This window comes from Pyrus communis, chromosome 13 (assembly GCF_963583255.1).
Source record: "Pyrus communis chromosome 13, drPyrComm1.1, whole genome shotgun sequence".
In the NCBI taxonomy this organism is placed as follows: Eukaryota; Viridiplantae; Streptophyta; class Magnoliopsida; order Rosales; family Rosaceae; genus Pyrus; species Pyrus communis.
In genome coordinates this window covers 15703857-15717648 of record NC_084815.1, presented here as the reverse complement: position 1 = coordinate 15717648, position 13792 = coordinate 15703857, and the positions used below count along the sequence as shown (strand labels likewise).

At 36.8% G+C, this 13792-nt stretch overlaps 2 protein-coding genes across 3 annotated transcripts; both read left to right on the top strand.

Annotated features, from left to right (window-relative positions):
• Positions 1 to 600: 600 nt before the first annotated feature.
• LOC137712571 (serine/threonine-protein phosphatase PP1) lies at positions 601 to 4888 on the top strand. Of its 2 annotated transcripts, none has more exons than XM_068451663.1 (4): positions 601 to 1077; positions 2520 to 3079; positions 3757 to 3963; positions 4280 to 4359. In XM_068451663.1, exons 1-4 carry the CDS (start codon positions 900 to 902, stop codon positions 4280 to 4282), a joined length of 948 nt encoding a protein of 315 aa, XP_068307764.1. In that variant the 5' UTR covers positions 601 to 899; the 3' UTR covers positions 4283 to 4359. The 2 variants fall into 2 exon arrangements, with proteins under 2 accessions (XP_068307764.1, XP_068307763.1); XM_068451662.1 differs by lacking the exon at positions 4280 to 4359 and adding an exon at positions 4451 to 4888 and having other exon boundaries at positions 602 to 1077.
• Positions 4889 to 8022: 3134 nt separating this feature from the next.
• LOC137712570 (serine/threonine-protein phosphatase PP1-like) lies at positions 8023 to 12073 on the top strand. Its single transcript, XM_068451661.1, has 4 exons — positions 8023 to 8553; positions 9993 to 10552; positions 11203 to 11415; positions 11750 to 12073. Exons 1-4 carry the CDS (start codon positions 8373 to 8375, stop codon positions 11759 to 11761), a joined length of 966 nt encoding a protein of 321 aa, XP_068307762.1. The 5' UTR covers positions 8023 to 8372; the 3' UTR covers positions 11762 to 12073.
• The last annotated feature ends 1719 nt before the right edge of the window (positions 12074 to 13792 follow it).

Here is a 13792-nt window from a genome sequence, read left to right as displayed (position 1 = left end):
TGCATATATAGCGGGTGAAAAATCGAATATACCACTTTGTTGAGTTAATTCTCTAGATCATAATTAGCAAGAAAATTCAAATAAGATCGAAATATAGGAAACAAAAAATTCTTGGCATTACGAATTCGAGTCTCGTAATTGTAACCAAATCACAATTCATAAAGATAATAATCTTTCTATATAATTTATGGCATCACATTAGAAGTGGTTAAAAATACTTATCATAACACACCACATTCTGGAATTTTGATTTCTTTATGACTCGCAATGGTACTCACAGATCATTAAATTTGCGGTTTTAAGGATGCAATGAATAGGAATCTAATGGTCAAAATTTTTAGACCCTTCTCAAATATCACTGGTATGAAAGAAAAAAAATAGGCAAGTGGCATTTATCATAGTAGTGGAAAACAGTTGAGTTCTTATATAACGGTGTGAGTTTGAATCTCGTCAATGACTAATTTAACGTCTAATTTAATCCAACAAAATATATCGTTTAATAAAATAAAATAAAATAAAAAAATAGTTGTATGATTTCAAAAACCCACCAAACAAAGCAAAAATAAAATAATAATAAAATACCCGCCATGTCCTCCCCCAAACCCCAACTCGGACTCACTTCTCAACTCTCTCCTCTCTCTCTCACCTCTCTGCGTCATTTTACCAGCCGAAAATGGCCGCCACGCACACCTCCACCACATCTTCTCCAACATGTAAATCCCTAGATATTATTTCCCAATATCTCTCCTTGTGATTTCGACACTCTTCTTGTTCTTCTGATTCTCTCTCTCTCGGATCTCCTCTCATTTTTCACCTCACCCGAGAGCTAGGGTTTTGGTATTCTGGGTTCGTTTGCTTTATTGGGTTTATTTGTGGGTGGGTAGAGAAGACTTGCTGTGATGGACGAGAGTATTGTCGACGATCTTATACGAAGGCTTGTGGCTGCGAAGAATGGCCGGACCACCAAACAGGTGCAACTGACGGAAGCTGAAATACGGCAGCTTTGCTCTGCCTCCAAGGAAATCTTTCTTAGTCAGCCGAATCTTCTGGAGCTTGAAGCTCCAATTAAGATTTGTGGTAAAGGACTAGGGTTTTTAATTGATTTGTGGATTGAAAGTTTTGGTTTTTCGTTTCGGATGAATTGAAAAGTTGTGTGAAAGAGTAATGTGGGTAATTTGCAAATATAAAAAGGGTTTGATGGTTGGAAATTGGAATTTTGTATGTCTGGTTTGTGTGATTTGTTGGAAAGAAAATGAGTTTATTTTTTCAGGTTATGGTTCATTTGATTAGAGCAGAAGGGGCAATTACCAGTAAAAGGTTTACTATATCCATATGTATTAATCTGTTAGCTGTATGGGTGAAATTTCATATATACATATATATGTTATATCTATATATATATATATATATATATATATATATATATTGCAAAGTGGAAAGTGATTTAGCACATTTTGGATTATTACTGGTTTATTCTTGTGAAGTAAAGTTTATGGTCAGAGGATTTAATGTAGCTTTTCATTAGAAATTTTTGCGACTTTGGCAGGGTTATGTGACAACGTTTGAGCATTGCAGTATGAGGTTTCGTATGAGCCTTTCAGTAATTCATTAGCTTGTCCTTTGTCTTTTGTTTTGGCGTGGTTGCCTGTTGGTGTGTTAAATAGGCTTCTTACTCTGAAGAATAGTTCTTAGGTCATCCAGGACTAGTGTCTATGATGTGGCTGTATTGTGCTTTTTTTCTACTTTTACATTAGACAGGCATCAATTTTTGCGTCTCTAGTTCCATGTGTGCTTTGTGTAAGTAGGCATTCTCTGAAGTTGGATTTGGTGGAAAGCCATTGAAGTTCGTCATTGTGACGAATGAGAGTACCCTTTTTTGAGGTGGAGATTGACCCATGAATGTAGTCAAAATTTGATGCCCCCCCCCCCCCCCCTCCCCCAACCCCACGTGTAAATGTCGAAAGTTGATGTTACCATGCATTAGCCGTTATATTTGATCCTCATTTATTACACTGGCATATACAACTTGAATGTCGGCTAAATTTTCTTGTGTTTTTGTAGTATGCCAGTCTTGTAGTGTTACATCTCACTCGAATTGTTATAGCGCACAAAATAGCACATATAGCTTCTATTTATTCGATGCGGAGGGCAGGCATAGCTTTTGGACTCCACTTTTTTGTTTATTAGGTTCCTTTCACTTTCCACCATTTAGCGCCGTGACATCTAAGGAATTTCAGTTGTTAAGTAATTTTATACTCATGACCACCAACCTTTATTTGGTTTGCATTCTCATCTTCACTCTTGTCTTTATGAAATGGAAGCAAATCCGTTTCTGTCGATCACGGTGAAAGGATCTTGTTTTAAATAACTATCAAAGACCGATTTCGAATTGAATCTACAATGTAGATGTATATTAGTTTTTATTTTATATTTTTATAATGGTTTCCTAAATTAAAAACATGTGAAATTTCTGTTGATTACTAAGATGACAATTCTCATCTTCCCTCTTTGTTTCACAGGAGATGTTCACGGTCAGTTTTCAGATCTTTTGCGACTGTTTGAGTATGGTGGGTACCCACCGGAAGCCAATTATTTATTCCTAGGAGACTATGTTGATCGTGGTAAGCAGAGCATAGAGACAATATGCCTTCTCCTTGCATACAAGATCAAATACAAGGAGAACTTCTTTCTCCTCAGAGGCAACCATGAATGCGCTTCCATCAACCGCATCTATGGATTCTATGATGAGTGCAAGAGAAGATTTAATGTTCGTATATGGAAGACATTTACTGACTGCTTCAACTGTCTTCCTGTTGCTGCTCTTATTGATGAGAAGATCCTTTGCATGCATGGCGGTCTATCTCCTGATTTGAAACACTTAGATCAGATTAGGAATATTGCAAGGCCAGCGGATGTGCCAGATCAGGGCCTTCTCTGTGATCTATTATGGGCTGATCCTGATAAAGATGTTGAAGGTTGGGGAGAGAATGATCGTGGCGTGTCATATACATTTGGGGCTGACAAGGTTGCTGAATTTCTCCAGAAACATGACCTAGATCTTATTTGTCGTGCTCATCAGGTGCTATGAAGTTATTTTCTCTCTTTTTCTTTTTTCTTTTTTATACTGCTCAAGTATACACAAAGTCTGGGAACTTAAAAATTTGGCCTCATGTGATGCATCTTCAAATAATCACTTTTATTGTACAGTTAAACTTGTCATGACAGTAACATGGATGATAATTTTGAAGTAACTTTATTTAAAATTTCATCTTTCGAATTTGGTGAACATGTAAAAGCACACGGAGTAAGTTATAATTAGAGATTATGTGCGTGTTTGCATGATTTATCTGTTTTTATGGGTCGATTTCCACTCCTTGTCATATTCATTCCACTACTCATCATCTACATTGTCATTGTGGCATGTCCATGGGGTTGTTACCCTAATGGTGTATTGGTATCGAATGCTAGTATGCCATGCGCCGTGTTGAGATTCTGGGCGCAGGTATAAATTTTTCAATAAATAGCTGCACACTTGAAAAATTTATTCACAGGAGGACTTCTTGTGTTTCACCTGTTCCGTCACGTACTCATTTAATTGATTGGATACTCTCTTTCAATTGATGCTGGAGTGAAATTCTTTATATGATTAGTTGTGAACATGTTTTTGCCTGGTCTGAGATGCAAACTGAATTTTATTAGTAGAGTCTCTCAATGTTTGTCCATTTCTTATAAAATTTCTTGGGTTTCATTTATCAGGTTGTGGAAGATGGATATGAGTTTTTTGGAAAAAGGAAGCTGGTAACCATATTTTCAGCTCCAAATTACTGTGGGGAGTTTGATAATGCTGGTGCCATGATGAGTGTAGATGATACATTGACATGTTCCTTCCAGATTTTGAAAGCCTCTGAGAAGAAGGGAAAGCTTGGGATAAACATGTTAAGACCAGGAACTCCTCCTCACAAGGTACAGAAATTTAGAAATAGGAATTACTTCCAAAAAGCAATAGGGGAAAAATTGCAATAAGTTTTGGGAATAGCCACACCATTTTTCTCCTCCTACGTGCCTCTCTTTGTTTCTGGCCTACGGATTTAATAAATTAAACAGAAGCAATGGACAGAATTAGACGGGGGTATGTAGGGGAAGAAAAAGGGTGTGTGGTTATCATTTCCTAAGTTTTTAACGTTTCGTGGAGAGTTAATCATGATTGTATTAATAGTTACGAAGCTTTGATGAATCAAATGTAAGAAGTATCTTACCTGGCATCCTTGGATACTTACAGTAGGTCAAATAGTACTGAATGGAAGCCTAAAGTAATTGGCGATGTGAATTAGTTGTTACGGGGAAATCTGTAAGTTAATTCATCGATCGGTGACCTTGGAGTTTATCCAAGTTTATCAACTGTGTTTTCTCTGAAACCAACGATGTTTAACTGCATACTTCTCTCTCGCAGGGTAAGGGATGAACGATTGCAGAAGCTTTACTTGTAACTTCTGAGAACTCCTTCTGGATCATCCTGTGCTGTTTGGCCTTCTCTCGACTGCAAGGTTTAATTATTCACCTCTGCCTTCTTTTGTGCCGTACGGAAGTATGAAGCTGAAAATTCACTTCTACAGTAGCAAAAGAGCCATTAGTGTATCTGAATGAGTGCAACTTTTTTTTTCCCAAAAAAAAAAGAGAAGTGAAACCATCTGTATAATTGAAATTTCGGTTCCATTGTGTTGAATTGTAGAAGTTATTGTTTCATGGCAAAACCTAAATTTTCTGTTGCTTGCAATTGACTTTTACCATTTCCCGGTAGTTCAGCCAGGAGTGTGTTGCTCTCCTTTACCATCATTTTGATGCTCTGTGTAAGTTTCTCAGTACATGACATTGCATTATTTGATTGGGACGCCTCATGGCAGTGAACCTTTATTATAGTAGAAGTGTGGTTATTCTGACATAGTCTGGTGCAACAAACGCACCTTTACAATAGGAGTGTGGTTATTGAAAATCATGAAGTCGTTGATCAGATTTGGACTTCTTGTTCGGTTTTTCGTGTAACCTCAATGAAGAATGAGAAACGTTTGTTCAATCAATGTGTTGCAAAGGTTTTCTTATGCAATGAATTGTGAATGAAAGAATGTGAAGTTTGGATGGGTTGTTTTATTTATTCAAACTATAGAGGATAGAAAAATAGAAGGGCAAAAATCGCATCCTTTCAACTGCCCTTCAACAGGTGCGTTCGAGAAAATGTCGTATTTGCCCTCTAGCTCCAGAAACTTCAGATTTTCTAGATTTTGAAGAAGCCAACTTTACAGAGCGATGTTGCCGATATGCAATCGGTTTGATGCGTACATTAGAAGATTGAAGGTTAACGTTACAAAGAACATGATCAAAAGAAACAAGATCTTAGGTTCCTACCAATTTTCTTTTATTTTTATGTTTGAATTAAAAGAAAAGGTCACGAGATGACTACATATAGTTTCGTAGTATCTTGATCAACGCAAGAAATCATTGAAGAAACAAGCTCTTAGGTTCCTACCAAATTACCAATGTTCTTTTATTTTATTTTTTTTGTTTGAATTAAAAGAAAAGGTCACGCGATGACTATATACAGTTTAGTAGTATTTTACTTCACTCGTAAATAATAGATCTCAGATCACGAGTTAAATATTACTTAACCCACATCCTTCTTGGTAGGTAGACTAAATTTGTAAATCATGTAATGTGTCACTAATAAAAATAAACACGTTAATCAACAATTCAGTTCAGTAATATTCCAACCGACCACATACCTATCACAATAGCTAAGACCATCTTCAATGGATTAGGTTATAGGGCTATGGGCTCTTTTATAGTCCACAATGAGGAAAAATCCATCTCCAATAAAGGTCAGGCCAAAGGAAAAACGGGACTAGGCCAAACTCCAACCCATGGCCATCGAGCTAGGGAATTGAAGCCAGCCAGACAGCAGCCAACGGTTGCATGACGTCATGTAGCCGTTGAATTTGAATTTTTTTTTAAAAGGATAAAATTTAAAAAAATATATTAAAAATCTATTTTTTTTCTTCTATAAATACCTAAACCATTTCTCACATTATTGTCACCCTTCAATAATATGGAGAGTTACTCACTTTAGCGACACGTGTCACTGGAAATTATATCCAAAAAATCATTAAGATTATATAAAGATAAGAAACCCGAAGGTTTATTCATTTAGTAACAAGTGACACTCAAAATATATCCAGAAACCTTATTTTAATATGATAGTTTAATTCAATTAACCAATAAAATTAAAGAACAAATTTAAAATAATAAATTATTGAGGAAGCTAAAAATAGTCCCTTTTGGTTGGAGATGGTATATAAATATAATCTATCACTGTTTAATAAAAAATAATTTCTTACAGAGTTATAATCTGGACATGGGCTAAATATAGCCCGTTCGATTGGAGATGACCTAACAATTGACATTTTATACGTTCAAAGTTAAAACATTTATACATTGTAAACGTTTGCACCTATGTTTTTTCTATGAATACAATTATCCCATTCTCCCTCCGTTTTAATATTTCAAAATTAGATGCCTCAAATCTCTACTTTTCCTCTGTTGGTTTTAAGAGTTCTAAAGTGACCTTGTTTCAAATCAAAGACACGCTTGTTGCAAAATCTTGCATACAAAAGTCATTTCCAAAAGAAGAAAGTGAGAAAAGAATGTTAGCCACGTTGTGATCCGTTGGAAAATTTTAGCGTCTAATTGCTATATTAAATCACGTAGAAATTTAAGAAATAATTTGTGCAATTATATATCAAAGTAATGCGTGCACATGAGTAACCATTGTTAAATGAACATGACATACTAGATTAGAAAAACCCGAATATATGGTCGAGGCAAATATTGGACATCTATCCTTACGACAAGTTTACACCCTACTATGATACTTATGGTTGATAGGCGTTTGTCTTCTAGGATACAATGACCAAATCCTTGTAATAGTTGCAACACTCTAAATCACAAAGCTCCAATGAACCACGAACGTGTTTAATACTCTTTTTTATGGACTCAATGGGACACTACAAAACTCTCTAACAATAGTGCATTATATGTTTGAATATATGAATAGAAAAGTTATTAAATGATTATAGGGGCTTCCTATTTATAGAATTTGAGATAACTCTTTGAAAAACATGTGATCTTTCATGAAAAGCAAAAAAATTGCAACTCTTTATTAAGGCAAACACATATTTCCACCAAAAGAGATTATTTTTAATTTTCATTCAATTAATAAACTTAATATAACAATAATATTACATTTTCCAACATGATGATTTCCACCTCCACTTCAAAAAGAACACATAAATAATTTCAAATAACATATATTTGAATGGTTTGGAGGGCATCAAAATTTCATGATTTTCAACATGGATTCATGATCATCATCAACCAATCATAGTGTTTGAAGTATCAATATTGATGGAAATATTCATATGCAAATTTATGGAAATATCAATAGATATATTTCATTCGTTATCGGTTGTCTTCGATAAAAATGATAAAAATTTACTCAAAAACGTAAAAATTTAAAATAAAACTTCAGAGAATATCAAATGAAACCATAATACATGTATGAATTAAAGAATTGTTAATTAAATACTATGTAAACAAATAATTATGTGATATGTGAGAAAGAAAACTTCTTTCTAATGACTAGTAATAAAGTAAAACATCTCATTAAAACTGATAAATTATACATAACTCAATCAAAACTTTTATAAAACTAGCACAAGTCTTGAGCGCTCGACTCGACCAAGATGAACAAGGGGCCACCCGACCCGAGCGTTAGAAACACGTGGACAGACGAACAGTTTTATGGAGTTTAATTGAGGTTGTTGGAGTTCAACTTTTAGGAGTCTGATTAAGGGTCCCATCATTGCACTAACAAAACAAAAATTGTGTCCCTGTACACTCCATACACGTGCGAGTCACGTGCTGCCAAAAGTTTCCAGATAGGGTTGGCAAGCACTCCCAACACAGCCAAGCCGAAAGAAAGAGGTCCCCCCTCTAAAACCCCAACTGTGACTCATTTTTCAACTCTCCGTCCTTCCTTTATCGCTCCTCTCTCTGTCATGTCACCAGCCGAAAATGGCCGCCACGCACACCTCCACCACATCCTCTCCAACCCATAAATCCCTAAATATTATATCCCAAAATCTCTCCTTTTGATTTCGACGCTCTTATTGTTATTCTGATTCTCTCTTTCTCTCGGGTTTCTACGCGTTAATCGCATCTTTTATCCTCTCACTTTTCACCTCGACCAAGAGTGCTAGGGTTTTGGTATTCTGGGTTCGTTTGCTCTAGTGGGTATTTTTTTTTCTTTTTCTGGGTGATTTGCTATGATGGATGAGAGTATTGTCGACGATCTTATACGGAAGCTTGTGGCAGCGAAGAATGGCAGGACCACCAAACAGGTGCAACTCACGGAGGCTGAAATACGGCAGCTTTGCTCCGCCTCCAAGGAAATCTTTCTCAGTCAGCCGAATCTTCTGGAGCTTGAAGCTCCGATAAAGATCTGTGGTAAAGAATTAGGGTTTTTAAATGATTTGTGGATTGAAAGTTTTGGTTTTTTTGCTTCAGATGAATTGAAAAGTTGCTTCTTTGACTTTGTTTGCATGCTTATGTGTTGAATTTGGACTTGATTGTGTGAAAGAGTAGTATGGGTAATTCGCAGCATGTTAAAAGGGTTTGATGGTTGGAAATTGGAATTTTGTTACTGTGGTTTGTGTAATTTGTTGGAAAGGTAATGAATTTATTTTTTTGGGTAATGGTTCATTTGATTAGAGCAGAAAGGGCAATTACCAGTAAAAGGGTTACCATATGTATTAATCTGTTACCCATATTGGTGAATTTCATATATATTGCAAAGTGGAAGGTATGATTTAGCACATTCTGGATTATTACTGGATTTATCTTACGAAGTAAAGTTGATGGTCAGAGGATTTAATGTAGCATTTCATTAGAAAAATTTGCGACTTTGGCAGGGTTATGTAACAAAACTTTTGAGCATTGCTAAAGGGTTGCAAGGTTCTAGTCAGATTGAGGTTCCATATGAGGCCTTTCAGTAATTCGTTAGCTTGTCCCTTGACTCTTGTTTTGGCGTGGTTGCCTGTTGCTGTGTTAGATAGGCTTCTTAGTCTGAAAAGTAGTTCTTAGGTCATCCGGAATTAGTGTCTATGATGTGGCTGTATTGTGCTTATTTTCTACTTTTAGATTAGACAGGCATCAATTTCTCCGTCACTAGTTCCATGTGTGCTTTGTGTAGGCAGGCATTCTTTGAAGTTGGATTTTGGTAGATAGTCTTTGAAGTTCGTCATTCTGACGAATGAGAGTACCCTTTTCTTGGGGTGGAGATTGACTCTTGAATGTAGTCAAAATTTGATGTTTCCCCCCTATTGGGGAAATGTCAAAAGTTGATACTACCAAGTAATAGGCTTTATATTCTATCTTCATTTATTACATTCGCACATACAGTTGAAAGTCAGTCAAATTGTGTGTTTTTGTAAGTTGGCCAATCCAGTAGTGTTACATGTCAATCAAATTGTTATAGGGTGCAAAATCGCACGTATAGCTTCTAGTTATTTGATGCGGAGGGAAAACACAGTGGACTACACTTTTAGCATCGTTTCACTTTCCACCATTTAGCACCGTGCCTTGTTAAGGAATTTCAGTTAAGTAATTTTATATTCATGACTGTCAGCCATTATTTGGTTTGCATTCTCATGTTCACCTTAGTTTTTTAAAATGGATGCAAATCCATTTCTGTTGATAACGGTAGATCTTATATCATTTCAATAACAATTAAAGACCTATTTCTAGTTGAATCTACAATGTAGATGTGTATTAATTCAAACGATTAATTAAGAACCGTTTTCATATTTGTTTCCTAAATTGAAAACATGTGAAATTGCTGTTGATTACTAAGATGACAATGCTCATCTTCCCTCTTTGTTTCTCAGGAGATGTTCACGGTCAGTATTCAGATCTTTTGCGACTGTTTGAGTATGGTGGGTACCCACCTGAAGCCAACTATTTATTCCTAGGAGACTATGTTGATCGTGGTAAGCAAAGCATAGAGACAATATGCCTTCTCCTTGCATACAAGATCAAATACAAGGAGAACTTCTTTCTCCTTAGAGGCAACCATGAATGCGCTTCCATCAACCGCATCTATGGATTCTATGATGAGTGCAAGAGAAGATTTAATGTTCGTATTTGGAAGACATTTACTGACTGCTTCAACTGTCTTCCTGTTGCTGCTCTTATTGATGAGAAGATCCTTTGCATGCATGGCGGTCTGTCTCCTGATTTGAAACACTTAGATCAGATTAGGAATATTGCACGGCCGGTGGACGTGCCAGATCAGGGCCTTCTCTGTGATCTATTATGGGCTGATCCTGATAAAGATGTTGAAGGTTGGGGAGAGAATGATCGTGGCGTGTCATATACATTTGGGGCTGACAAGGTTGCCGAATTTCTCCAGAAACATGGCCTTGATCTCATTTGTCGTGCTCATCAGGTGCTATGTAGTTGTTTTCTTTCTTTTTGTTTTTTCGTTTGTGACTGAACTGGACCTGCATCATCATGTATACACAATGTCTGGGGACTTAAAGATTTGACCACATGAGATGCATCTTCAAATAATCACTTTTCTTGTACAGTTAAACTTGTCATGACAGTAATATGGATGATAATTTTGACGTAACTTTTTTTAAAATTTAGTCTTTCATATTTTGGTGAACATGTAAAACCACACTTGAGATTGTGTGTGTGTTTGCATGATTTATCTGTTTTTCTGAGTTGATTTCCCTTTTTTGTCATATTCATTGTCATAGTCATACCACTACTCATCGTCAACTTTGTCATTGTGGCATGTCCATTGGGTTGTTATCCTGGGGTATTGGTATTGAATGCTAGTATGCTATGTGCTGTGTTGAGATTCTAGGCTCGGGTATAAATTTTTCAATAAGTAGTTGTACACTTGAAAATATTTATTCGACAGCAGGACTTCTTGTGTTTCACCTCTTTCAATTGATGCTGGAGTGAAATTATTTATATGAGTATTTGTGAACACATGTTTTTGCTTGGTCCGAGATGCAAATTGTATTTTATCAGATTCTCTCAATGTTTGTCCATTTCTTATTAAATTTATTGGGTTTCGTTTATCAGGTTGTGGAAGATGGATATGAGTTTTTTGGAAAAAGAAAGCTGGTAACCATATTTTCAGCACCAAATTACTGTGGGGAGTTCGATAATGCTGGTGCCATGATGAGTGTAGATGATACATTGACATGTTCCTTCCAGATTTTGAAAGCATCTGAGAAGAAGGGAAAGCTTGGGATAAGCAACAACATGTTAAGACCAGGAACTCCTCCTCACAAGGTACAGAGATTTAGACATAGGAATTACTTCCGAAAAGCAATAGGTGAAAAACTGCTACGAGTGTTGGAATAGCCACACCATTTTTCTTTTCATACATGCCTGTCTTTATTTCTGGCCTTCGGATTGAATAAATCAAACGGAAACAACGAACATGATTACAGTAGGCCAAATAGTACTGAATGGAAGCCTAAAGTAATTGGCGGTAGGAATTAGCTGTTATGGGAAATCTCTATGTTAATTCATTGTTCAGTGGCCTTGAATTTTATCCAATTTTTATCAACTGTGATTTCTCTGAACCCAATGATGTTTAGCTGCATACTTTTCTCTCTCGCAGGGTAAGGGCTGATCGGTTGCGGAAGCTTTAATTGTAACTTCTGAGAACACCTTCTGTATCATCTTGTGCTGCTCGGCTTTCTCTCGGCTGCAAGGTTTGATTATTCACCTCTGCCTTCTTTTGTGTCGTACAGAAGATGAAGCTGAAAAGTTACTTCTACAGTGGCAAAATAGCCATTAGCGTATCAGAATTAGTGCGACTTTTTGTTTCCGGAAAAAAAGAAAGAAAAGTGAAATTTAACTGTGTAATTGAAATTTCGACTCCATTGTGGAATTTTAGAAGTTTTTGTTTCATGGAAAAACCTAAATCTTCTGTTGCTTGCAATTGACTTTATGCCCCAATTGGAACTCCACCATTGCCTGGCATCTCAGCAGGGAGTGTTTATGTTGCTGTCTTTTGGCAGGACACACATGAAACGGGTTTACCATCATTGTGACGCTCTGTAATATTCGTACTGCATTATTGGATTGGGACGTTACGTGGCAGCAATGTAGTAAAAGCGTGAGGCGTGGGCGAGGCGTCCGAGGCATAGCCCAGCCTAGGTGTGAGGCGTGAGGCGAAGCCTTACGGGACCTTAAATAATAGAGGATTGCTGAAAAAAACAGAGGAAACAGGTGAGAAAAACAGAGGAAACAGACTCTTGGGGTTTTAAAAATAAAAGAAAAACAGACTTGGCCAAAACGACGTCGTTTTGGGCCAAGTCATTTAAAAAAAATTAAAGACTTGACCAAAACAACGTCGTTTTGGACCAAGTCTTAAAAAAAAAACAAAAAATCCCTCTTCTTCTTCGCGGTCGTCTTCCTCATGAAGACGCCGCACAGCCTGCAACCCTAAACTCAGATGGCAGAGCTTGAAAACAGAGCAGTTGACTTCGATTTAGGTCGCGGATGGATTTGGGAACGCCTACCAACCGCCTTTAGGCGCGACTTAGCCGCCTAGTCTCGCCTCGACAACGCCTTGGTGAGTTTTCGCCCACTCCCACTGGGCAGAGGCATTATCACTCCCGCCCCGCCTCCAAGGCGCGTCTTTTAAAACATTGCGTGGCAGTGAACCTTTACAGTAGAAGTGTGGTTATCGAAAATCATGATGTCATTAATCAGATTTCTACTTGTTGCGTAGCCTCATTGAAGGATGAGAAAATCGTTTGTTCGATGTGTTGCAGAGGTTTTCGTATGCAATGAATTGTAAATGAATGAATGTGAAGTTTGGGTGGGTTTTTGATTTATTTCTCCCCTCTAGCCCTCTAACCCCTCCCTCAAATCCTTTCTTTCCCTCCGTCCTGGTCTCTCCCTCTCCTGTTTTTTTTTCTGCTTTCCCTCTGGTTTTCTTTTCTTTCCCTCATCTGCATTAGCACTGATATCCTTTGGTGCTGTGCTCTGAGCTTTTGTCTCATTTTATTTTGAGCTCTTCCAAGTTGTTCCTTTGGAGGTGTGCTCTGGCGTACGGTGGCTTTTAAAGTGCTTTTTGCACTATCTGGTAGGACTATGGGAGCGCTCATTGCACGGGTAGCTTGGCCACCTTCATTTTTCTTCCATCCATTTGTGGTTCCTTGGTTTGTCTTATTGATGATGTTGGCATTGTGAAGGTGCTGCAACAAGGTTGGAGGACTTTTTTTTCAAATCTAGGGTTTCAGTTGGAGTTTTCTCTTGTTTGTGGTCTTTTTTGTAGTTTCCATTATGTTGGATTGTGCTTTTACTTGTTTGTTTTGGGCTTTCCTTCTCTTGAACTAGCATTCTTTATTAATAGATTTTATAATGTTTGACAAAAAAGAAAAAAAGAAAAAAAACAAGAGAATAGAAAAATAGAAGTGCGAAAATTGCTTCCTTTCAACTCCCCTTCGACGGGTGCATTCGAGAAAGAGTAATGCTAGAGAGATTAAATTGGTAAACAAAATTTTGTAAACTAAATGACACATAAGTTGATTGGATTATTACTCAAGTATAGATTAACATGTTTATTTCTTATTGGTGACACATCATTAAATTTAGTTTACAAATTTAGTCTATCTAACATTACCCTTTGAGAAAATTTCTAGATTTAAGA